The sequence below is a fragment of the Filicampus tigris genome, chromosome 2 (assembly GCF_054856515.1).
Source record: "Filicampus tigris isolate MCC_2025a chromosome 2, RoL_Ftig_1.0, whole genome shotgun sequence".
NCBI classification, from domain to species: Eukaryota; Metazoa; Chordata; class Actinopteri; order Syngnathiformes; family Syngnathidae; genus Filicampus; species Filicampus tigris.
The window spans coordinates 34143078-34169759 of record NC_141218.1 but is presented as its reverse complement, the minus strand read 5'-3'; the positions used below and the strand labels follow the sequence as shown (position 1 = coordinate 34169759).

The 26682-nt window shown below is 40.9% G+C and overlaps 1 protein-coding gene across 2 annotated transcripts in view; it reads left to right on the top strand.

Annotated features, from left to right (window-relative positions):
- The window catches only part of cyfip2 (cytoplasmic FMR1 interacting protein 2), a 30610-nt gene extending 4330 nt beyond the window's left edge, over window positions 1–26280 (top strand). Inside the window, exons 2-30 of one of the 2 annotated variants that reach the window (XM_086023752.1) lie at window positions 8282–8431; window positions 9269–9358; window positions 10192–10269; window positions 10684–10785; window positions 10928–11109; window positions 11201–11297; window positions 11847–11975; window positions 12076–12180; window positions 12260–12348; window positions 12447–12684; window positions 13489–13641; window positions 13796–13935; window positions 14022–14169; window positions 14547–14700; window positions 15323–15479; window positions 15560–15656; window positions 15738–15814; window positions 15897–16005; window positions 16084–16203; window positions 16290–16489; window positions 16566–16653; window positions 16783–16926; window positions 17030–17120; window positions 18889–19019; window positions 20450–20522; window positions 20622–20716; window positions 20808–21046; window positions 24352–24499; window positions 24617–26280. In XM_086023752.1, coding sequence (XP_085879878.1) covers window positions 8315–8431; window positions 9269–9358; window positions 10192–10269; window positions 10684–10785; window positions 10928–11109; window positions 11201–11297; window positions 11847–11975; window positions 12076–12180; window positions 12260–12348; window positions 12447–12684; window positions 13489–13641; window positions 13796–13935; window positions 14022–14169; window positions 14547–14700; window positions 15323–15479; window positions 15560–15656; window positions 15738–15814; window positions 15897–16005; window positions 16084–16203; window positions 16290–16489; window positions 16566–16653; window positions 16783–16926; window positions 17030–17120; window positions 18889–19019; window positions 20450–20522; window positions 20622–20716; window positions 20808–21046; window positions 24352–24499; window positions 24617–24784 — 3759 coding nt within the window. In that variant the 5' untranslated portion in view covers window positions 8282–8314 and the 3' untranslated portion in view covers window positions 24785–26280. Of the gene's footprint in view, window positions 1–8281; window positions 8432–9268; window positions 9359–10191; window positions 10270–10683; window positions 10786–10927; window positions 11110–11200; window positions 11298–11846; window positions 11976–12075; window positions 12181–12259; window positions 12349–12446; window positions 12685–13488; window positions 13642–13795; window positions 13936–14021; window positions 14170–14546; window positions 14701–15322; window positions 15480–15559; window positions 15657–15737; window positions 15815–15896; window positions 16006–16083; window positions 16204–16289; window positions 16490–16565; window positions 16654–16782; window positions 16927–17029; window positions 17121–18888; window positions 19020–19265; window positions 20523–20621; window positions 20717–20807; window positions 21047–24351; window positions 24500–24616 lie in introns of those variants that run through there. The other variant, XR_015085721.1, reaches the window with a different exon arrangement.
- Window positions 26281–26682: the final 402 nt, after the last annotated feature.

Below are 26682 nucleotides of genomic sequence, written 5' to 3'. Positions count from 1 at the left end.
AGCGTTCTGCACAATAGTTTGGATTTATTGACATAAAACGTGATCGCATCATGATCACCTCCACAAAATCAAAAATACCGTGCCAATTGCTCCTCCACTTTCACAAGCTGAAGCAGACAAGAGCATGAATGCACACACGAACCCCGACTGGTTATATTTTGGACATTTAGCGACGCTAGACTCGTGTCTCATGAGGGAGAGAGACGGCGGCTTGCAGCAGCAACAGGCAGATTGGAGCTTTACGTCCCCTTCTTCCCTCCCCGGCTAAAGGTAGGATTGGGACGGCTAATAGCAACAACTAGCTTCAGGCCGTTAAAACAAAAGACGTTCGCACAACAACATTAGCTCTAGGCCGTTAAAACAAAAGGCGATAGCACAACAACATTAGCTAACTTACTGTCCGCCCAGTGTGTGGAGGTGAAGATGAGCCTTTGTCTTCATGTCGCCTCGCAAGCAGTCGCGCGCGGTGTCCCTGCTTTTTGCTTGCAGCCGCCACCTTCTGCCTGAGTGAAGCGGCGTGAGAGTGACAAAAGCCCTCATCCAACATCGAATGAAAGCGAGTTCCAGCGAGGCTGACTGCACAGCGGAGTGTGGCCGCATTGGAACGTGCCATTTCGGCTGTTACCTTCCAAATTGGACGGCGCGTTGTAAGTCGAAAAACTGGGACCATTCCTCATCCAAATAAATGTGCACGTCTATTCATTCCCACTTCAGTCTCTGTAAATATCCTGTAAATATCCTGACTGGTGTTTAATGCCTCGCCCGTCCTAACCATGATCAGCAAAGAGGCAGTTTATTTATTTATTTTTTTAAAGCAGTGTGCGCTCGTCCCAGCCTAAATCTGCGTAGCACTGCTGACTTCCACATTTCCTCATTCTGATTTAAATCAGCCACGGAGAGGTTAATCCTTTTGATATGTTGAAGTGGGCATTAGTAGAGATGTCCACATAAATTTTGGTGCCAATTGATCGCCGTTTTTGGATGTTATAAGCAATAAAAGTACAATGATTTCCAATGGAGAGTTTGGAATCGGTTCCTTGCGTGACTCCGGCCGAACAAGGCTAGAACTGTAGGGGGCGCGGCCATTGTGCTCATTATCAAGGGGCGTTATTCATGGAGTTACTTATTTCCTAATTTCTCCAAAATGAATGGATAAAATAGAAAATAGCAACTCTTTTCATTTTCCTGATCAAAAAATATATAAAATGAACTTGTTAGTGAAAACATGGCCATCCCGGCCCCACCGTCTCTTTAATCTGTCGATTAATTGATTTTTAAATTAATACTTAGTTGCAGCCCTAATTAACTTGAAGTTTGCAAGTGAGTTTGTAAGTTGGTTGAAATAAGATTTGGACACTACCAACCAACAATTTGCGTTAATGTTCATTTATGTCATCGCATCTTCTCCCCGTGCACAAAGCTTTGCAGATCTGCAGCGGTGGCTGGGTGGCTAGCGTGGTGGCTAAACAGCAGCCACTCCTCTAAAACTCACTAACTATCACCACCTGGTGGCGAATAAACAACACTTTTGTTAAGTCTCGTTAACACGGAAGGAGGACAAGTAGTATTTAACAGGAGAATAAATGCTACCGTTAGGCAATGCTAAACCGGCATTAATATAATGTTAAATTTAGACCTGAACCACTAGAATAAATGACTGATGCCACAGTACAATTTTCACATACAGTAAGTCTTGCTCCTTAACAAACAGGTTTGTCAAAAGTAGAGAGTAATCAACTATGAGCAGCAAATTAATAAGTGCCTAGAGAGAAAAGATAATATACACCCACACACAATGTACTGTATATGTATGTACATGTACAGCCATATACAGTACATACAGCCATCTAAATATCTGCAATATTATTTGTTTGTTTGCACAACAGAGTGCTGAGTATTGATTTTGACTTTTGAGATCTGCACAATGAACATTCTTTTACATCTTTCTTTTTTACTTTTGTTTTAATCAGTTCATTATAGTAACAACTCTACAACCTGATATTTCTTGTCATGTGTCATTCTGTAAATAATACAGTTACGACATTGTTATTGTATTAGGGCCAAGACATTGTGCTGAAATAATCAAAACTCAAATTGAAAAAACTAATCTTTCAATATTGTGTCAGTCAAAGTTACTCAAAGAAAGAAAGTATAATAAAAAATATAGAAATATAAAGGGAATATTGTTGTTGTTCAGAGTCTTTGTTAGTTTTATCTGAGACACAAATGTTCCTGACAAAATCAAAATGGTCCTGATAAAATATCCAGAATGTTACGGAGAGTTGATGATAGGGACTAGCTTCTCTGCATGTTTAGTATTGTTCTGCTGAATGGCTTTTAAAAAGCTCAAGCTAAAGAATGACGGAAGTCTCATAATTTCTTGACAATTGGTATTTTTATGGATTGGAAAGCAGCGACATACACCCCAACATCCTCACACTTTTACCGTATTTTTACAAAATCAAATCAGCTGTGCAGTAAAACCATTTTGGATATTTTAGGGTATTGTAAGATGAATTTGAAATGATATAGTGTTGGCGGCATGGTGGTCGACGGTTAGCACGTTCGCCTCACAGTGCAGAGGTCGTGTCCTGGGTTCGAATCCGGCCCCAGCCTTCCTGCGTGGAGTTTGCATGTTCTTCCCGTGCCTGTGTGGGTTTTCTCCGGGTACTCCGGCTTTCTCCCACATTCAAAAAACCATGGATGGTAGGTTGAGTGGACACTCTGAATTGCCCCCAGGTGTGATTGTGAGTGCGAATGTTTGTTTATCTCTGTGTGCCCTGCTGCGATTGGCTGGCAACCAATTCGTGGTGTCCATCACCTAATCCCCGTTGACAGCTGGGATAGGCTCCAGCACTCCTGCGACCCTTGTGAGGAGAAGCGGTATATAGATAATGGATGGATGGATTTCAGAGTGTTTCAGGATAATAGTCTCTGTGGTATATTTATAGTGTAAACTGTTGCTAGACTGTAGGCAATTAGGATTTTACGTTTATTGGCTGTTTTTTTTTTCCCCTCGCTTTTTGCAGGAGGGCTCGGCCCATATCCATCACGGTTAGTGGGGGTTCACAGCAACTGTAAGTCAACTAGAGTTGGGTATGGCCCAAAATGAGTTTTCCCGTTGAGCCCAAAATATATGAGTACATGACTTTCTCTGTAATTTTTGGCTAAATGGGAACATATAATATTCATCCCAATGTTTTTCGTCATTGTTAAATTTAAGTATTTAAGTATTTACTAAACAATTTTGATTAAACAAAGAAAGGCAGTTTTCTTCCTAATTGGAAAATATGCAACTGCGCATAATATGTACGTAAATTGAAAGTTGAATAAAGGAAAAATACACTGGAAAAAACGGTGTGTTGAATTTAATCAATTTCATCTCGTCAAGTGGTTGCACAAAATAAAATCATCTGGATCAAGATAGATTTTTAAAGAGAAAGTCAACCCCAACATTTTTTAAGAATCTGTTCTATACAGGTCCACTAGTTAAAACAAGGCATTCTGATAAATATCTCATATTCAACAAACGCAATATTAATCAGAATGCCGTATTTCAACTTACATACATACATAGAACGTATTCTTGAAAAAAATATGTTTGGGTTGATTTCCACTTGAAGTATATGTATAGTCTACTTGTTGTTAAATGATGTGAAATGTTTTTTTCAGTGAAGTCATTATCTCAGGTTCTTCAGGTTTTTAGTTTTTCCAACAACAGTAATTGAGTGTTTTTAAAAGGGTTTTATTTGCTGCAAAATGTTCTGTAACTGTGCAAGTAACAATAAAAATAAATCCACACCCCACCAAAAAAACAAAATATGACAATGTAATTTTGATCTAATAAAGTGGCCTGTAATGCTGATTTATACTGTTTTAATCCTTTAATCCTTAGACAAAAGACAAATAACACAAAATAGGCCTATAGCTCTTATAGTCTAATATGAATAAGGGGCCCTTTGCTATGTACACACGCACACACACACGCACGCAAACACACATGCACGCACACATTATGTTGCAGGGACGAGTATATGGTGGGAAAGTTTATTCAGCCAACTCCAGTTTAAAGGGCCTGTGTTCCTAAACGTGAATAGAATTGGAGCTCAGCAGCTCTGTTAAAGACACGCCCTCTCTAGCAAGTTGTACTTTTCTATAAGCAGAGTATTTGAAAAACAGTCCATTCTGGTGATCCAAGTCCTCAAAATCTAAATTTAGTTGGAAATTCTGAAGATGAAAATGGTTTTATTTTTAAGACATTTTTCTACATGCTACCAGAAAGCAGACTATTGTAATCAAATGGGAACACTTAAACGCTTGCAGATTGTTAATACACTCATAGTTGCTTCAGTATATGAATTGTGTGTTCACATCACACTGTTACTGTGTATTTGGAACAACTACATTATCTCTTTAAAGTGGAAATCAACCCAAACACATTTTTTCAGGCATATGTTCCCAGCAGGCCCACTAGTTGAAACACGGTGTTCTGATTAAAATTGCGTTTATGGAATATGAGCTAAGCAGCAAAATCCACCCGTTTTTAGCCATCTCTGGGGGTGGACATTTTGCCACTTCTGATTGACTGAAAACGACATCACAACTGCTCAGGGCTCAGGTAACGACCAATCACGGCTCAGCTACAGGAAACAGGTCCGCCGTGATTGGTTGTTACCTGAGCTCTGAGCAGTTGTGATGTCATTTTCAGTCGACAGAAGTGACAAAATGGCCGCCCCCTGAGATGGCTAAAAACGGGGGGATTAACTCTTATTTTATAAATGCAATACTTATCAAAATGCCTTGTTTCAACTAGTGGGCTTGTATAGAACATATTCTTGAAAAAAATATGTTTGGGTTGACTTCCACTTTAAAGGGAAAAGCAACCCAAACATATTTTTTTCAAGAATATGGTCCTTGCAGTCCCACTAGTTGAAACACGGCATTTTGATTAATTTTGCGGTTGAAGAATATAAATAAAGCAGCAAAACAAACCTGTTTTTATCCATCTCTGGGGCCGGCCATTTTGTCTTCTGTCGACTGAAAACGACATCACAACTGCTCACAACGACCAATCACGGCTGACCTGTTTTCTGAATCTGAGCCGTGATTGGTCGTTGTGATGCCCCCCCAGAGATGGTTAAAAATGACTGGATTAACACTTATTCCACAAAAGCAATATTTATCAGAATGCCCTGTTTCAACTAATGGGCTTGCATAGAACATATTCTTGAAAAAAAATGTTTGCGTTGACTTCCCTTTAAGGTTAATTCTGAGTACTAACACAAATGAATAGAAAATACCAGAGCTGGGCATTTCGCCTATGGACTCAATGTACTTTATGGTAAGCTTTATTTTGAAGTTAGCCTTTGCGGAAGCGGTGTGTTCATTGAGTATGTTTAACTTACGTGTTATCTTGAGGTTTTTCAACTTCCTTTGCTGAATGCAGACTAATCACGTTGCCATAACGTGAACGTGCAGTTTTTTTCACCAACCATTCTGCGGATTGTGCCCGTCCTGAACCGTGATGCTTGATCGTTACCGATCACGGGCCAACGATGATTCGTTACAGTGCACCACTAGTGTGCACAGGTACGCAAATGCGCGCCGTGACGCAAATGACGGTACGCATCAGTGATTTCTGTTGCGCATGCCTACCAGTTATGTGCGCATGCGTACCAGTTATGTGCACCCCTGATATTGTTTTATTGAGTTGTTGTTGCTTGTGGGACAGATTTGAAGGAGAGAACAGGTGAAAGGAAGTGATGTTTTCCCTTTGTTATGAGGCTGAGGTGGCTGGCGAGGTGCGAGGTCCTCAAAGGTACATAAAGGTCCAAAAAGGTCCTTAAAGGTGCTAGCAGGAGACGCATTGAGTCCCCCCACGGTGAGGCTTCCATGCCTCAGTAATGATGAATGAATACCAGTTCAACACAGTGATGTTTTGAAGTACCATTGTACAAGAGGAGAGTCAGAGAAGAGTCACACATAATAGTTTATTCTGGCTTATTTCTTTTCCACACTCATCTTCTCGCTTCTGACTGCATATTAAGCCGATTATTAGCCCTGTCAACTTTGTCTGCTCGGTCAGATGTAAACACACGTTTCCCAGAGACCCATGATGGGCATTAAGAGCTTATAAATGCTGCTGCAGTTGTGCTGTTGTCATGCGAAAAAGAGGGCAAGGGCTGGCTGGACTTTCTTAAGAGGAGCACTACATTCCTATCAGCGATCAAGACAGTGAATTACATACAGTGTATCGGTTCATGTATGATGTGAGTGTACGTGGATAACATAAAAAAATACAGTACATAAAAAAACCATACAGTATATAGTACACCTACACTCCATTTTCAATGGACCCGTGTCACACTGTTTTCCATATTTCTCAAGTGAATTTCTTCATGTGGGGTTTCTTAGACAAACACAAGAAGTTGACTTCTTTGTTTAGATGTTTATTGCTGTGAATGTCGTCTGTATTGTAAAGGTACATGATACAGCTGGAGGGGCAAGGACAGAGACAAAGGGGTTCAGATGAGGAAATGATGTGCCTAGACCTGTTTCTTGATTATACTTGTATTAATACTTACCATAATTTCTGGACTAGAAAACACACTTGATTAAAAGCCACAACAGCTAAATTTAGCCATAAGAACAAATTTGTACATATTGTTCAATGGCTGCTTCATTTTATTAGTCGCAGGTATCTGCGTTATAACATGAAAGAAAGAAAAAGGTCACACAGATGTATTTTTTTTTCAAACACTTTTATTTACCTTAAACAATAGACATTTTTTCCCCAATGCAAAATCCTGCTAGTTACACATGAGCATCCCAGAACCTTTCTCTGTTTCTCTTGTTATAAGGACATTTTGTTACGTTACATCAAACACACACCGCAATGCGTGTATGCTAACTGCAGCTAGCTTCTAGACACGCCTGTGCCATGTCAGATATGAAATCAGGTGTAAGCCATAACTTCCTTTTTTTAAAGATCCCCGTCGTGCTGCCATGAAAAATTGTATTGAGTATATTTGGTGATATGCGCCGTAACCTTCTAACTCTGTTGCCAACACAAATTAGCCCTTAGACTACTTTACCCACAATGCTTCTGTTTACATCACAAATGACCCGGGTTACCACTACTGGGCATGTGCTTTGCAGTCAGGAAAACAGCCAGCGGGAGAAGCACGAGACGCGGCAGTATCGAGAGAGAAAAAATGTGCCAGATAAATAAATATATAAATAAATGAATGTCCACTGATAGTGTAGTGGTACACACGCCTGAGTTGTGTGCGGGCAGCGTGGGATCGATTCCCGCTCAGTGACAGTGTCTATGTGTGCCCTGCGACTGGCTGGCGACCAGTTCGGGGTGTAGTCTGCCTTCGCCCATTGACGGCTGGGATAGGCTCCAGCAACTCCCCGCGACCCTGTATAGGATAAGCGGTTTGGAAGATGACATGACATGACATAAATAAACGATGCCTCTACTATTATAATTAATTGTCAACGATTTTGATTGTCAATGTCGTCGTGATTAGTCGAATAATCTTGGCAGTCCGACTCAACAGCCGTGCCTGCTGTCCTGTCATCTGTTGCCAGCGATGGTGGGAGTCAATTCCCAAACAAACAACAGAGAGATGGGGGTCGCACTGCAGAGATGGCTGTATTTATGGCACTTGTTCCCTATGCTCAAACTCAACTCAGGATACTTATTTTGAGTTGACTATATATTCTCTATGGTCACCGCTACCGAGTCGCGCACACACTTCTGTTTTGCCGCAGCTCGCTCCTCCCTCACGCGTGTGCACTTCAACCGCAAATGACTGATGAATATTCAGCATGAGGGCGGACTCGGGACAAGTTCATCGGTCAGATGTGACGAGACTATGGGTTAATCTATTGGCGGCTTGAAGCTAGGCTGTAAAAATTCATAAACAGTGTCACATCAAAAGCATGGGAAGCAGGGTTCAAAGCAAGGGAAAAAAGTTGCGTTTTTTTTCGTCAGGAGAGTACAGCACTAATACGAATCACTCATGCACTCTTTCCACACTCTGGGCTCTGTTTCTCTAAGTAGAAGCGGCTTGCCTCGTTCCACTCCTGGTTGTCATGGTAACAAAAGCCGTATTCTGTATTGGTTGGTTGTTGCTTGGGGTATTTTGACAAAAGCATGTCACACACGTGAGACAAAATGCACAATATATCTCCTTTTAGCCCCGCTAGGGCCATCATTCATCCGCATGTTTTATAATGGCTATTCATCTCTTGTTCTCCCTCTGTCTTTCAGACTTGGGTGTGGTGTGAGTGAGGATTTGTAACCATGACGACCCACGTGACCCTAGAAGATGCCCTGTCCAATGTGGACCTGCTGGAGGAGCTGCCCCTCCCAGACCAGCAGCCCTGCATTGAACCCCCTCCCTCCTCCATTATGTACCAGGTATAAACCCACCCATATTGACTACGTTTACATGCAGCCAATATTCAGATTAAGGTCAAAATTCAGATTTCTGAAACATACGGAAAAACCCGTTTACATACGTAAGTGGACAGAGCATTTGAATGAACCTATTGAAATGGCGACGCATGGACTTTGTGACTCAAATAGACGTAATTTCCGCATGTTACTTGCTACCATCAATAAAACATATTATATTCATGTCACTCACCACAGGAATAAAGCGTTGGTTTCCTCTGTGTTCCAAAATTGTGCCACTGCGTTACGTCTCTGAGTTTCGCCATGATTGTTTACCTGCTTGTGTATTTCCGACGAGTTGCGCACCAGACGTACGAACTTATACACATGTATATGTGTGTCTATATACACACTCTGTCATTTTTGCCGTAAAGACAGAAATTACTGTGAAAACGGCGCAAAAGAATCATTGTAATCAAGTTAGGCTCGCTATGGCGAGGACGCCGCGTTTACAAGCACTGCCTGTACTACAAAGACCAACATTCCTTGTGGTTGGGCATGCGCAGAGGGTCCCGTGCATTCAGGATATTCCGATTGCTGTTTACATGCATGCATATTCGGGTTGGAAAGGCTTTTTCCTTGATGCTATCACCCTGGCATGATAGTCGGAATTTTAAAAACCCGAATAAGGGCATATTCTGGTTATTACGCGCATGTTTACAGGGCTTTTAAAAACCCAAATACTGCCAATATTCGGGTTTTAAAAGGTTTACTGGCTGCATGTAAACCTAGTCAATGTTACCTGTCCAGCTCGTGTCAATGAATCTTACTCTGTTCACTAATCTCTCCCTTCTTCTCCAGGCCAATTTTGATACCAACTTTGAAGATAGGAATGCGTTTGTGACTGGCATTGCTCGCTATATTGAGCAAGCTACAGTCCACTCCAGCATGGTGAGGCCTGATTTCTATTTTCAAATACTTCAATACGACTGGCGTGTCGTCATAAATAGTATGGCCGTCTGTTTGGTTCTTCGTCCATCTGATAATTACCACAGTGCCAAAGCTGATGTGTAGCCTCTGCAAATTGACAATAGCCACACACTTCAGCCAGGCAAAGTTCCACTCAACTTCCTCCTCCATGAATGATGTTGTGAGGGTGACGAGTGTGACTCGACTTACAAATAGGGGAAGCTGTGCTTTATTCAAGTCGATTTCATCAGGAAGTCACACTTAGGTTGAAGCCAGTCTATTTCAGGATAATAGAGCGGGAGCCATTGAGAAATGCCTCTTACCTATTTTTGAATGGAGGAAACGTTCCCCTGCTAAAATATTTAAAAAGTGCGCATTCATTATGGAACAGGTTACTCATCTGAGAGGAATGTGTTGTTCCGTAAAGACATTGTAGCTTCAACACAAACCTGCGCACACAGTAAAATGCTCAACAATAAATTGTCTGTTCAAATAACAAACTGCAAACAAAACAATTGCTCAAATGTTCTTCTGGTTTGAAAAATGAATGGTGTTGTTTCACCTAATATGTTACATCATGCTTTTTAAATTGTATCTCTGGTACTTTGTAGAACAAGTGAGATTAAAAGTAAGCATATTTGTCACTCTATTGGTCAACTTACTACTGTAGTAGTCATTATCAATATTAAGTTTTACATTGTTATTTGATTAGTCTCATGACAGTGGATTATTTATTGACAGGCATTTTTTTTGCTTCAGAAACACACTGTTCACATGGATGATATAACGCATCATTACTTTTTCACCTTGTGCAGAATGAAATGCTGGAGGAAGGACATGAGTATGCTGTGATGCTTTACACTTGGAGAAGCTGCTCTCGAGCTATTCCGCAGGTAACATTCAGACACACAAATACATGTTGATTGGTAGATTCCGACTTTACTTTTAAGTGACAGCACTGTGAAATCAAGTCTAGTATCTGTAATATTGTCATGTTCAACCCACAAGTTCCTCTTTCGATGGGTGGGGGAACGAACCTCTCAAACATCAAGGCATTCACAAGTTCCTCTCTCGAAGGGTGGGGGCTTGAACCTCTCCAACATCTTGAAACCAAAGACAACAAAAAATATGCTATAGAAGGTGTATTTATGTTTTACTGAACCACTGTAATTATTATCTTTCTTTCATTTGTCGGTGCAATTTATCCTGTGGTCCTGAATTGACACCCAATTTTAAATGCTCACAATTAATTTAAAGTATGAGCTAGAATGGCAAGACATGTAATGGTGCCCTCCTGTGTTTGTTAGGTGAAATGCAATGAGCAACCCAACAGAGTTGAGATCTACGAGAAAACAGTGGAGGTGTTGGAGCCAGAAGTCACCAAGCTCATGAAGTTTATGTACTTCCAAGTAAGACATTCTAACGTGATCATTTTAGCAAGTGTAAGGGCATAAGTGGCTATACTGTTTGTACATCTAACAGTGTATTTGTTGCTTTGCATAAGTACAAATAATTATGTGTCGTGGGTTTCAATTTCTTTTTCTTTTCTAGCGGAAAGCTATAGAACGTTTCTGTAGCGAAGTGAAGCGTCTCTGCCATGCTGAGAGAAGGAAAGACTTTGTTTCTGAGGCCTATCTGCTCACTCTAGGCAAATTTATCAACATGTTTGCTGTACTGGACGAACTGAAAAACATGAAATGTAGCGTAAAGAACGATCATTCTGCTTACAAAAGGTACTGTGCCAGAAATGCAACCTTTCCCATTGCTGCGTTTGCTTTCCCAAAAGGGAAACTGGTTTAAGTGTTGGGCTCTCTTTGTCTTCAGGGCTGCTCAGTTCCTAAGGAAGATGGCTGACCCTCAGTCCATCCAGGAATCTCAGAATCTTTCAATGTTCTTAGCCAACCACAACAGGATCACTCAGGTTTGTTTATTCTGACCTGTTAATTTGTTTGCTTTACCTACTCCTTGGATTATACCCTCCAAATTGTGTAACCGTTTTTTTGTTTTTTACTGAGGCAGGGATGCTTCAGTAAAAAACAAAAAAATAGCCTGGACCAGTATGGTTTCGTTGTGTTTTCATGCCAGCCTTGCTGGTGTCTGCAGCTGCTAGCAGGTCGACAGTACCTTGCTGGTCCTACTGGTGTCACGAGCAAGACCAGCAGCAAAAGCAGAACCCAAAAAGTTTGAGATTAAACATTAAAGATGAAGATTAAAGAGTCAAACATCCAAAGCTTTTGGTCACCTGACACCTACCAACTGTGCCACAGTGGCCCAGCAGCAGGGCTAGCATGTTGCTGTGGCCCTGCCAGGAGCTGGTGATAGCTGGTCACCACTGACCAGCAAAGCAACAACAGCATTCTGGTTTTGCCTGCTCAGTTGGTAGAGTGTGTTGTCCGGTGACCAGTACTGTATATTCCAAAAAATGTACAAACTTTGAGTATTCTCTCTTCTCTCTGTTATGTTTTTGTAGTGCCTGCACCAACAGCTGGAAGTGATTCCAGGTTATGAGGAACTTTTGGCAGATATTGTCAATATCTGTGTGGATTATTATGAAAACAAGATGTATTTGACTCCAAGTGAGAAACACATGCTTCTCAAGGTACACATATTTAATGCTTTTATACCCGTTCTTGTACTGTAGTCAGGTGTTTTAGCTCGTCTTTTTCCACATTAAAACAACATGAACGTCCATGTGTCAGGTGATGGGGTTTGGTCTGTACCTGATGGATGGGAATGTGAGTAACATCTATAAACTAGATGCCAAAAAGAGGATCAACCTTAGCAAGATTGACAAGTTCTTTAAAGTAAGACCCTTTGACCTTTTCAAAATATCTATGCCCAAAATCAAACATCAGAAGAGACTTTCTTTCTTGTGCTTGTAAGCTTCAAGTGGTGCCACTATTTGGAGACATGCAGATAGAGTTGTCCCGTTACATTGAGACAAGTGCTCACTACGAGGAAAACAAGTCCAAGTAAGTAACCCATAAAATGAATACACACTTTCAGGTTAACAGGTACCCTTTCCGTCTTGAACCATGTGAACCGTCCCTCGCCCCCCATGTGCACACAGGTGGACGTGCACTCAAAGCAGCATTTCACCACAGTACAACCTGTGTGAGCAGATGGTGCAGATCAGAGAGGACCACATTCGCTTCATTTCTGAGCTGGCGCGCTATAGCAACAGCGAAGTGGTGACGGGCTCTGGCCTGGACAGCCAGAAATCAGATGAGGAATACAGAGAGCTCTTTGACCTTTCACTGAGGGGTCTGCAGTTGTTGTCCAAGTGGAGTACGCATGTCATGGAAGTTGTGAGTAGTACTTGTTAAATTGCAGAGGAAAGCTTTGCGAGTACATGCACAGTTCACACAATACAGTACGTACACTTGCACAATCTTTTTGTGATTTAGTACAAGAGATGTATCAGAGAGCCTACCTTCAAAGATGGATAATGCTCATGGTCTTATTTTCCTTTTTTGGTCACCTTATTTAACCGGAGAGGATTTTTTTCCCCTTCCGTGTAATTAAATGGAAAAAATGCATTTCAGTTTAGGGCATTATGTGTAGTGAGTCTGCATCACAATTAAAGGGATTCAAATGGCTTCAAACTTTTGTTTGGACTTTTCTGTGTGGACTTTACATGTTTAATTGCGTGGATCTTCTCAGGGTACTCCAGCTTTCTCCAAAATTTCAAAAACGTATGGTACATATTAGATGCATAAATTGCTAATAGTTGTGAATGTGAGTGCAAATGGTTGTTTGTATAAGCAAGTACAGTATGTGATGTGACTGACGAGAAGTCCGAGTTGTACCTTGCCTCTTGCCCAAAGTCAGTTGGGATAGGGTAACCCATGTGGACTCGTTTGATGCAGTGCAATTTTACACTACTGAAAACTATGAGCACAATTATAAGAATATTACCGGGACTGTAATTAAAACATGCCCATTTCAAGTCAGCATCATTCTCTTTGTATGGGCATATTCTAAATAAACCTCTTGTATTATAACTCATCAAGATTGCGTTAGGTGTACCTGATGTGTCGAAAGTCACGGGTGAGTGTAATTGTCTTCTTAAAGGCACCATCAAAATAATCGGACCTTTCTGGCTCTTTCAGTACTCATGGAAGCTGGTCCATCCCACAGATAAATTTTGTAACAAGGATTGTCCGGGCACAGCAGAGGAGTACGAACGAGCCACACGTTATAATTACACCAGTGAGGAGAAGTTTGCGCTGGTGGAAGTGATTGCCATGATTAAAGGGCTCCAGGTACAAAAGACCCCATAAGGTTTTTGTGTGGTCTTTTTGCTCTTTTGTATAGATCACATATGGATCCACTCAGATATCTTTTCAAATGTTTCTTCCTAGTACAAGTGCAATGCTCAGCATTCAGTAGTCATTCCGATGTCGTTGTGCCTGCCAGGTCCTGATGGGCCGAATGGAGTCCGTGTTTAATCAGGCTATCAGGAATACCATTTATGCAGCACTGCAGGACTTTGCCCAGATGACCCTCAGGGAGCCTCTGCGCCAGGCTGTGCGCAAGAAGAAGAACGTCCTCATTAGGTACATACAGATCGTTTCATCAAAAGTACAACAAACGTCCTGCGTGTAATTGTGTGGCTCTATCTTCCCATTTTCTTTCTGTTCAGTGTTCTTCAAGCCATTCGAAAAACCGTTTGTGATTGGGAAGGGGCGAGGGAACCGCCAAATGATCCGTGTCTGAGGGGGGAGAAGGACCCTAAAGGTGGTTTTGATATCAAGGTGCCCCGCAGAGCTGTGGGACCTTCGAGCACACAAGTAAGTTTCACTGAAGTTGTCATCGTCAAAAAGGACCCATATGAATACACGCGTGCAACAGGTGCAAATGTTTTGTTGGGTCGTATCTCTCCAAGTTTGTTTATTTGGAAATACTGTACACCTACAGCAACTTCATTAGTTACATCAGTACAAGCCGAATAAATCCAACACAATAATTTCCCGAATCAGTTGTAATGCTTACTTTTAATTTTCATCATGGTTTCTACTGGAGTTGTAGCAAGAGTCTAGATACACACTCTTAAAATAGTTTTACTATAGAGTTGCTCTTGTATTCAATCTTCGTCAACTTTTCAGTGTGTAGTACATTGTTTATAGTTTTTTTTCTTCTTCATGGCCCCTCTTTGTATTCCCTGCAGCTGTACATGGTGCGCACTATGTTGGAGTCATTAATTGCAGACAAGAGTGGCTCTAAAAAGACCCTGCGCAGCAGTCTGGATGGACCCATTGTGGTAGCCATAGAAGACTTCCACAAACAATCCTTCTTCTTCACTCACTTGCTCAACTTCAGTGGTGAGGATAACCTCTCCACAGATAATGAATTACCTCATTGACCAAGACAGTTGTGCTCCTTGTCCGTGGTCAATTGATCAGTCAGTCAAGGGCTGATAAGGCCTCCTAGTTCCCCCTGAATCTTGATGATTCATTTGAGCAGACAAGCCATTACGGACACTTCTTCCAACTCTGTATGGTCAGTTTGAGAAAAGCTCTTTTCTTTTCCATCCTGACTGTGCCCGAGTGCACAAAGCGATACACATAAGATGATTTGGTGACTTCAACCCCATTGAACTCGACCAGGAATTGAGACCCAGAGCATGTTGTCGCAGACTTCTGACCTTGCAAAGGTTCTTCTGTATGAATACCAAACAATTTGTACGGATAGGCCCCCGAACTGTTGCAGAAAGTCTTCCCAGAAGAGTGGAAGTTGTCTTGACACACCATATTTTCTTTTAATTCCTTTTGGTAATGGCTTTTTGTCTCAATACGTTTGTCTATTAGGTGTGTATGGCTACAACGCTGATGTATTTTACATAACTTTACACAATATGAGAACTCTAAAAAAAATGACTCAAGTGTATGAATGTGTATTTATTTGAGGAAATACCTCCCTTTATTATCTCCTTTCAATGCCCAGAGGCCCTGCAGCAGTGTTGTGACCTGTCCCAGCTCTGGTTTAGAGAGTTCTTCCTTGAGCTAACCATGGGTCGCAGAATCCAGTTCCCCATTGAGATGTCCATGCCGTGGATTCTCACCGACCACATCCTGGAGACCAAGGAACCGTCAATGATGGAGTGAGTCCGACTTCCCCAACAAGTCAGATTGGGTTTTGAGCAAAAACGGTTTGTACTCACTACTGTCCTCATTTGCCTAGGTATGTGCTGTATCCACTGGATTTGTACAATGACAGTGGCTACTATGCGCTTACTAAGTTCAAGAAGCAGTTCCTTTATGATGAAATTGAGGCCGAGGTAATGTTTAATAGTAACTTCAATTCAAATGCCATTATTTTATGTCTGTTTCTTGAAATAAAAGTGTTTGCTCCTTGGCAGGTAAACCTTTGCTTTGATCAGTTTGTCTACAAGTTGGCTGATCAGATATTTGCCTACTATAAAGCAATGGCTGGAAGGTAGGAAGTGCAAATTGGTCTTAATAACTTTGATGTTTTTGGCACAATATCTTGCACCCATTAAAGAGTGTTTTTTCCACAGTGTCCTGCTTGATAAGCGCTTCCGTGCAGAGTGTAAAAACTATGGGGTGATTATACCATACCCTCCTTCAAACCGCTACGAGACGTTGCTTAAACAGAGACATGTGCAGGTACAGTACTGAAAACAACTATAGGACTATGCAGTTCACTTATTTATTTATTTACCCAGCTCCCTCTGTGTGCTACAGCTTCTGGGTCGCTCCATTGACCTGAACCGTCTTATCACCCAGAGAATCTCTGCTGCTATGTACAAGTCTCTGGACCATGCCATCAGCCGCTTTGAAAGCGAGGATCTAACGTCTATTGTGGTATAGATCACATACGATTGCCCAGTGAAATAGCTCAGCTTTCAATATGGATTTTAAATGCAACACTTTGCATCACACTTGGTTAGGAGTTGGAGTGGCTTCTGGAGATCAACAGACTCACCCACCGGCTTCTGTCCAAGCACATGACCTTGGACAGCTTTGATGCCATGTTCCGTGAGGCCAATCACAACGTCTCAGCCCCCTACGGCCGAATTACGCTTCATGTCTTTTGGGAGCTCAATTTCGATTTCCTCCCTAATTATTGCTACAACGGATCCACGAACCGGTCTGTCTGTGCTTGCATATACACTTTTTTTCCAATGGGGAAATGTTTCACTGTTTTAAATGTGTTTTATATTCAGATTTGTACGCACAGCCATTCCCTTCACCCAGGAGCCCCAGAGAGACAAGCCAGCCAATGTGCAGCCTTACTACCTGTATGGGTCCAAGGTGTGCCTTAGTCTTAGACACATTTAATTTAATTTTCAAAAAGATCGTTCAACTACTTTGCTTGAAATGAACTGTACGTAATTTGCTGACTGACACTGATTCTCTGGTTGTCTCCTCTTTTCCTCCTAGCCTCTGAACATTGCTTACTCTCACATATACAGCTCATACAGGAACTTTGTTGGCCCACCTCACTTCAAGACCATTTGTCGTCTTCTTGGTTACCAAGGCATTGCTGTTGTGATGGAGGAGCTGCTAAAGATTGTCAAGAGCTTGGTATTCATCATTTTTTTCTGCTTCGTCTTCCTAAACATGTCCCCTCTACCTTTTTTTATGGAATCTCAACATGACTTTATGGTTCATCTTTGTGTCCCCTCAGTTACAGGGCACCATTCTGCAGTATGTAAAAACACTTATTGAAGTCATGCCCAAAATCTGCCGCCTACCCCGACATGAATATGGCTCCCCAGGTGAGCGCTTGTCCTCTCTGTAACTGCAACTATACAGTATCTGTGCTTTACGTCTTTATTACATTATTTGTTTAGAAGACTTTTAATCAAATGGCAGAGTGAACCGCCAAAGTCGAAAGTCGTACAGTTTGGAGTACAACCACCATACTCAGAAAATATTATGCATCAAAAGTCAAACATAAACTTTGAAGATGTCAAACAAGCATAATTTGTTAAACTTTAGGATCATATATCATCGAAAAGCTAAATGTTGAACCCCACAAGTGTGTGTTTATTTTTTTTGTGTGTGCTGGAGTATGTTAACAATGAAGGTTACCAAGTGATGGCAAAGAGGTAGAGCGTAATAATGGACTTAAAACTGGAAATGGAAATTACACTATAATTGCAGGTGTCAATGACACTCACATTCAAGCAACAAATCAAGGAGATGCTCATGTAAATATCATCTAACTTTAAGCATAATGGCTAATGATAGCTTGACAATCAATCAATCAAATTTATTTATATAGCACTTTTTATACAAAAAAATGCAACTCAGAGTGCTGTCCAATAAAAACGTCCAAAACACAACAAAAGGAAGACCCGCTATCGCCCTCCCTCCCAACAAACCCAAAGACATATATCAGCCAGTACATCAGCACTCGCAATACACACACACCCACACACACAAAGCACACAACCTGATGAACTGTGTTAAAAAAGACATGACAAGGCACAGAGAAACCATATGAGGAAAGGGTACCCAAGAGGGGCTCATTCGCGCTGAGGGGAATGACAGCCCACGGGCCACGGGGAGTGCCACCATCACAGAGACCCCCAGCCCAGATTAGCCGGGGAGACCCCACACCTAGTGTAGAGGCCCCCGGTCATCTGGACCTAAGGAGTACCTGCGATGACGCCCCCCGTGGGTGGGCAGCCAAAACTGAAAGACAAGACAGTAATATAATCTAAGAACTAAAATCAGTTTGATAAAATATGATAAAGTAAAAATAGTCCCCAATAAAAAGAAAAAGATCAAATACTTCAATTATTTAAAAGCCAAACTAAAAAGGTAGGTCTTGAGCTTCCTCTTAAAAATATCAACACACTCTGCGGACCTGACATCCTCTGGCAGGCTATTCTAAAGTTGAGGACCAAAATGGCTGAATGCAGCCTCGCCGTGGGTTTTGGTCCTCACCCTAGGAATAATTAAAAGGCCGGCGCCAGAGGACCTCAGGATCGGTTGGTAGGGTAAAAGCAAATCAGACAAGTAAGATGGCCCAAGACCATTAACACATTTATAAACTAATAAAAGTACCTTCAAAACGATCCTGAAACACACGGGGAGCCAATGCAACGATTTTAAAACTGGTATAATGTGCTCCCGCCCTCTGGTTCTCGTCAGCACCCGAGCGGCTGAATTCTGGAGTAGTTGTAAAGAAGAGATACTCTTTTTTGGGAGGCCAGAGAGCAGGGCATTACAATAATCTAAATGACAGGAAATAAAAGCATGCATCAGCACTTCCGTGTTAGCCTGAGAGAGAAACGGGCGGACTCTGGCAATATTCTTAAGGTGATAGAAACCTATCTTAGTTACAGGAAATTCTCTGCCATCCATGACTTAATATCTAAAATCAATTTAAAAGGGTATCAATGGGTCCTGTGTTTTTTTTTTTTTTTTTTAATAATGTCTATCATACATATATATATATATATATATATATATATATATATATATATATATATATAAAGAGTGTACGGCAAGATTCCCATACTCCTTTTATTGCAGGGATCTTGGAGTTCTTCCACCATCAGCTCAAGGATATCATTGAGTATGCTGAGCTCAAGACAGATGTCTTCCAGAGCTTAAGGGAGGTGGGGAACGCCATTCTCTTCTGCCTGCTCATCGAGCAAGCGCTGGTAAGATGGCTATTCTGCTGCTGACATGACAGTTTGAGCTGGTATAATAAGATCCCCCAGCCTGGACTGCGAATGTGTTGTGTATTTCGTCTGGGAGCCTGAAGTTTTCTGCCCGATTGAAGATGTTGATTTCCTCTAAATCAGCTATCACAGACAGAGTCTTTCAGGCCCCAGTCTGAGTGCTACAGTGAGTTTAATCTTGAAACTATGATTCTATTTCTCATTACACGCTGGCATCAACCACAGGTGGTAAGGGCATGGGTTTTGTTCATTGCTATCTAAATAACATTGAGATGGTTTCTTTCTTTCTGTTTCTCTCACTTTGGTTTGGCCTGCTGTGTTTCTTTTCTTTCTGTTTGTGTGTTTGCATGACACGGTTTTATATCCCATCAGGCCAAGAAAAACATTATGTGGCACTAATATATAACTGATATCTAAAGAAAGACAATTAACAAAACAATAACAAGCTGCTATATAAGAAACCCAACATGCTTTTCATCCACTGAGGAAATTGTGTCACAGGACATTGCTGGAGGGTTGCTATTGTAGTCATGTGCGTCCATACATTTATTTAGATTCTAAGTGCATGTTTCTTGTTTGCATCTCCGCTTTCCTTCAAACACTAACCTTTTTAAATATGCGACGCCTGTGTATATACAGTGTTTGTTTTAACATGCGTACAGTACATAGATGCATGGGTCCTGCTTTTATTATTGCATGGCTCTCCCTGTCATGAATGCACACACTAGGAAATCATTTAACATTCAGTTTCACTTCATTTCAGCTTGTGCGCCTTTAAGAAATGCCATCACATACGTAAAGGACAGTAACAGTTGATTTGATCTGAAAATATGCGTTATCTCATCACAACCATTAGATTTGCTGAAAATCAATTAATAAGCTTACAAAACGAGTTTAGCCAGTTACATTATTTTCATTTTTGGGGAACAATTTTGGGAAGACCTTTTTTTGCTTCAGTATTACTGTGTCCAAGTACACAAAGCAAGGTCCTGAACACCCTTTACCATGGAAGAACTTGAAAGCTCTGACCGTAACCCGGATTAAAAACCTTTCAGGATAAACTAGAACCCAGCTTGTGCGCCAGGCCTTCTCGCATCAACCAACTCCTTAATTCTTTCACTGCCAACTCAGCGGTGATACTGACACCCTAAAAAGTGTCTTTTACAAATGTTCTTCTTGTCTTAACTGCCAAAAAATACTCATGGTGGGACATTAGATTTCCTCAGAGGCACACATCTAATTGTCACAGCATACACATATTTGGGATTGGGAAGTATGGTGAACAAATGAGAAATTAGCATCCCTTCATGGCTTACTTGCATGCTGTAGAAGTTGTTTTTTTTTTGTTTGTTTTTTTAGCATCACATTGCATTCATATTATTTTATCTTGTATACTTTTTGCACATTAGTCACAGGAGGAAGTGTGTGACCTTCTTCATGCTGCCCCCTTCCAAAACATTCTTCCAAGAGTTTACATCAAAGGTATATTTGGTTAGAAATCATTCAAATTCAATGGGTGATTGTTAATAGGTTTTTTTTCAGACAGGTCATATTGAAAAATGTTGTTTATGTGATGCGTAGAGGGAGAGCGTCTGGAAGTGAGGATGAAAAGGCTGGAAGCAAAGTATGCCCCTCTCCACCTTGTGCCACTAATTGAGAGGCTGGGAACCCCTCAGGTACGTTTGTGCCAATATGAAATGAACCCAGCTCTATTTTATGTATTTCAAGTTTAATTTATGTTATGTAATTGTTTTGTCTTTCTGGTAGCAAATAGCCATTGCCCGTGAGGGAGATTTGCTGACCAAAGAACGCCTTTGTTGCGGCCTTTCCATGTTTGAGGTCATTTTGACGCGCATCCGCAGCTTCTTACAAGATGGCGTGTGGCGCGGGCCTCCTCCCACCAATGGTGTCATGCACGTCGATGAGTGCATGGAGTTCCACCGCCTCTGGAGTGCAATGCAGTTTGTCTATTGCATTCCAGTGGGCACTCACGAGTTCACAGCAGAGTGAGTAACACCACATTTATGTATGTCAATATGTAAAAAAGAACAGTTGAATGCCAGAGGTGGGTATCATCAGTCAGTGAGCCGCCTTCAGTACAGAAAACGAAGTGATTTGAACAAATCACTATTGTACTGTGAAACATCATCTAAGCAATCTTTTAGTGGAAAAGAAAACTTGTGTACAGCAACATGGTTGGGACATTGCAAAAAACCTCTGTGAGGTGAGATGCAGATTTTCTGTTTTTTAAGCTTGTTTGTGTTTCCCCCTGACATTCTAATGATTGATTACTTGTGACAGCGTGCATTGAGCAGTGACGTCATCACTCCATCTCCAGTCTCCAGGCGTAATTAATGTGATTTTTTTATTTTTTTATTCCAAAACTGGACATACGTGTTTTTCACAGGAAAGCGACGATATGCAACTTAAAAATATTGTAATGAGACGAAATTCACACTTGAAAATACATTCTTTTTAGGCCGAGGCACAGAAATTCCTCCAAATGTCGGCAGTTTCCTGGTTATTTGTCAAATGCACAATGAATTGTGCGTTCATTGTCAAGACGGAGCACTTGAGGGGCACAACAAAGCGTGGGTATTGAGATTTGGTCACCTTGACACAAATACTGATCCCACACATCAAAATAACATTATAAAAACATAGGATTGTATAGCATGATGGACAATTTTATACAATACTACGTATCATCTTGTAATATGATTACACCGCAATACGTACGGAACACAGTATTGGAAAAGAAAGGCGCACGGCGCTGCAATGGGGCAAGATGGCTCGCCTCCCATTGTGAACATGCATCAGCATTAAAAGGTAAAAATAACTTTCATATTGCCTAAATCAAACAAAATTATTTATTTTTTTAGTAATTTCTCCAAAACCGTGTGGTGATCGATACTGCAGTTTTTAAAAATGCAGTTTATTTTGCCGTGACGAGCAACTCGCCACCTAGTGTTATTCTGCCATGAATTACACGAGAACTTGGTTGAGAGTTTGTATGACACTATATTTGCCACACCTCACTGTTAATGCTGAAGTGATGGAGTGTGATTCGCCCTCCACATTTAAAGAAGAAGCGCCCTCTAGCTCTGGCTTTAGCACAGCTACAGCTACATACTCCTCCAGCAGCAGACAGTTAAGCGACATGCTGCCATCACTCTCCGTTGTGCTGGCTCTGACGCTGGTCGCGCTACTGGGTCTCATCACTTGTCGTACAAGCGCTGTATCTCCAGTTGAAAAATACTCTGCGCAGTTGGGTAACTAGTAGTGTTGTTCCGATGCCATTTTTTGGCCCGATACCAATTCCAATATATAGCCGATGCCCACACTGTACCGATACCAGACTTTTGAGGAAAAAAAAAAAGATATATATGACCATATTCACTTGGAGGTAAAACCATTGCTATCATGGCTTGGTCAGACTTAAAAACCTTTGTGAAACGGGAAAAAATAAGAAATAATATACACGAGGTCTCTTTGAGAGAGATTGTGTCGGATTAATTACAAAAGCTATAGGACATTATTATAAAAGTTTGTTTTGAGTATTAGTGACCCATCGCAACAACGCCCGCTCCCAAATCCACTTTCAAAACCAAACACACACACACACACACGCACACACACATGAAAAAGCAGCAGGGAGCAAGATCTAAGCGCTGCATTCAACATTCTTTACTAGTGCAGCATAGGGAATTGGCATCGGCACGTTATTTGTAAGTACTCGCAGATACCGCCGATACCAGTATTGGTATCAGAACAACACTAGTAACTAGTGGTGTGTTTGAAGTGTTCAGAGGCAATTTTTGTCCTTTGCCCATTTCGCCGAGTAGGGTGAGATGAACGTTGGCCGCCTTTCGACCACGTCACATGCATGAGAGACGATTAATGGGCCGGACTGCAATCCACCTCTGCCCTTGCTTAGTTCGGCCCTTTTTTAAAATGTGTCGTCCCCCGTCCTCCGTTCCAAAAATGGGTGTCCGTCCGGGATGGACTGCCCAGCTTAGGTGTGAGGTGTCCGGCACCTGAATGTGACATAGTACTAGTAAATCCATTCCCAACGGCGTTTGGCTGTCGCCCATGACTCAGACGAACTGGGCCGGCCTGAAATACTGACGGCAGCTCATGATGGATTGACGATGCCCACCTCTGGTGAATACAAAACACGCGAGGCATTCCAGGTTAAAATGCCATGGTGAGCACTATTGTTTTGGTCACGGTTCATGTATTAGCTAACCGTGCAATGTGGCGATCTTAAATCCTGTTCCCCGTGGGCCGCTGTCCTACCTGTTTTCAAATCAGGTGTCTTGCAGCTGGGAGGGAGGGAAAACAGACAGGACAGCGGCCCTCGAGGAACGGGATCGAAGACCCTTGATATAATGCAAAAACTACACAACTGATTTCAATGAAACTTGGTCAAGTAGGGCACATGAGAAGAAACAGTTACTATCAACATGTACCGTAATACGTACCATATATATTTCTAGTTGTTAATGTTTGAAAGTACTTTTTTTTGCAGTTGTAATTGCTACACTTTGTATGTTTCTTTTTGATTACTTTCACCAAAACGACTGCAGAATTGTGAACTATTGTCTATTTAACACAAAAAAAGTTGCAACAGATGATAATAAACTGAAGACATTTCATGCAGGCCTACTTACACACTTATACTTTTTCGCAGCTGCAAACATTAGCAACTGGTTTCTCCAGCATCAAACTATGTGAAAAACTAAATCAGTTCCTTAAAAATGCTATACAAAGTTACTTTTACTGTGGTTCCAGAAAATTCATTTTCATCAAATAATCTTAAATGTGCTTATTTACCATCTGTGTTTAAATCAACTAAAGACAAAGTAATCTAACACTTACTTTCTTGAAATTAGGTGCTGTACATTAAGCCACTGAGTGGCATCATGACCAATAATGCTACAAGGGTATAATGACTGACATCTGTTTTATTGATGCATCAAGAGTAACTGAGAAGCCAGCCAATGACGGCGCAGTCGGATGTGTACAAAAGTAGGATTTTAAACAGAAACCCAAGTGACAGCAAGCGGAGTAATATGTCACGCCTGAGTTAATTGAATCACTGACAACTTACAAATTCCCTATAAGACAGAGTAGCACTGGTCATTTGGCTACCACGAGGTGAAAATATTTGTAAAAAGCACGATTTGTGATATTCTAGTAGTAATGCCTTACAATTTTGTAATTCTGGTACTTCACTCCCTACACACACAGATGCAATTAATCACCATAAATCAGAAATGTAGCATGACTTGTGTTCTTTGACCTTTAGACAATGCTTTGGGGATGGTCTGAACTGGGCCGGCTGTGCTGTCATTGTTCTGCTGGGACAGCAGCGTCGTTTTGATCTCTTTGACTTTTGCTACCACCTGCTCAAAGTCCAAAGACAAGATGGCAAGGATGAGATAATCAAAAATGTGGTGGGTATCCTGTAACCGCAGCAGAAATGAAGTATCAAACACATGTTTTTAAGTATTGGATGTTATCCTGTTGCAGAATCACTGCAAATCACGTGTTTACTTTTGTCTTTTTCACAGCCACTAAAGAAGATGGCAGACCGCATCAGGAAGTACCAGATCCTTAACAATGAAATCTTTGCTATCCTAAACAAGTACATGAAGGCCGTGGAGACAGACAGTTCCACTGTGGAACATGTTCGCTGTTTCCAGCCTCCTATACATCAATCCCTGGCTACCACATGTTGAAAACAGATATAGGCCTACAGCACACACATTCTTCACGGATGCGATGCTGTTTCTTGCCAGTCTCTGGTCTCTTGCAGTTGTCAGTTTCTTGAATTTCTCCTCACATTGGCTAAAGAAATGTAAAAGATTAATCATCTCAAACTGTTACCTTCCCCGAAATTTCTGAGAATGCTTGCAAAAGTGGAGTCAATGAGACCAGAGGTGGGAGTATATCTTCACAGCTTATTTTGTTTATGTTACTATACACGACTTGCAATCAGACTCATGCATGCCCTCTCTTATTCTTTCAACTGCACACCAGATTGGATTACTTAAACATGAGAAAATATGAGTCAAGGTTTTCAAAGACTGAGTCCTAGCATAAGGTAAACATGATTCCTTACTGATTAAATGAATGCAAATTATTCAAGTTGGGAAAAAATGTCAGCAACAAAACCAGAGGCGCTACTACATTATGTAGTTATTTGGTGTGCCATTCATGAATTTCTTCGATGATTTTTTTCTTTGATTTTTCCATCCGTTTACTTTCAAGGAAATGCTGTTAACTGGCCGGTTTCATTTGCTTTTAATTATCTCATCCCCCAAACCCATCTGATTATCTTGACACATTTTTATTCATCGCAAGTTTCAATGTAAATTTTGCAGTCGAACTAAGTGAAGTGCTGGGTGTCGTAATTGTTCTTGTTTCAATATGAATATTTTTATTTACATGTCCTTGGTATACTTGTCTCCTACTGACTGGAAACCTCATTTATTTTCCTTTCTTTTGCCTGTTGGAAAGATTTTTATATACTGTTCATGAATACAGTGATGCTATTCCTTATTTAGAAAGAACACACAACGATAGGTGAATATGTTTTGCTTTTTCAAGAATTTTAAACAGTTACAAGGTGAGTAAATACCTCTGAGTGTATGATGACAGTGCTGTACTAGATTAACCTGTTTGGAATGTGTGTGGATGATGCTGGTCCAATAGATGTGTGGAATGGAGAAAAACATGATACAAAAAGTAATGTAATTAATTGAGCATTTCTTGAATATAGTCAGTATTAATTATTGTTGGACTTCATATTAGCTTGAGCAACGCTATCAATATATGCTAAATTAGCCCCTATTTTTTCACAAGAAGGATAAATGACTTATTCAGCAGCAACCCCTATCTGATCTTTTTCTGCATACTTTTTAATTAAGAAATGTTCTTTTGTAACTCTTTTTATTATATTTATTCAACTTTGATCTATTGTTCATTTACAGGTTAATCTAGTAAAAATAAAGGCACAAATGTATCATTGCAAAATGTAAGCATGGAAGTGTAATTTATTGTCATCAATGGCTCCATTTGTGACATGAGGCTTTGTTTATGTAATTGTACAAGTGACCATGTTTTGAAGTACTGGAAATGGAGAAAGGATTATCAAATGTACAACACTGGTCCTGCATAGGATTAGAAATTAAATTATGTTGCATTTCCATGAAATAAAACATGTTTAACTGAAGCTGTCATGCTTGAGAATTTTAGTTTAATTTGATTTGTGCACAGTGTATCAATCTGTCAAAGACATAGTGAATGTGAAGTCAGATCAACTTCAAACAGTGAATTTGATTTTACATTACTGAAGACGTCATGTTTTGCGTCAATGTGAAGTGCCAATGAATAAGTACCCATTAAAAACGAATTACGACTTTAGCTACGGGGCTGCTTTAAATGGTCAGTGTTTTATCTTTTTTGCTGTTATCGGTCTGCACAATTAAATATTGGTGAACAATATGCATTTTAATACTGTACTGTATGGAACTTAAAGAGTTAAAACACTAAAATATTGAGCATCGCTTGCGTGACGTCACCATATACTCAACCAACGTTCATTGGTCACACACCCGGAAATGCGTACATGACG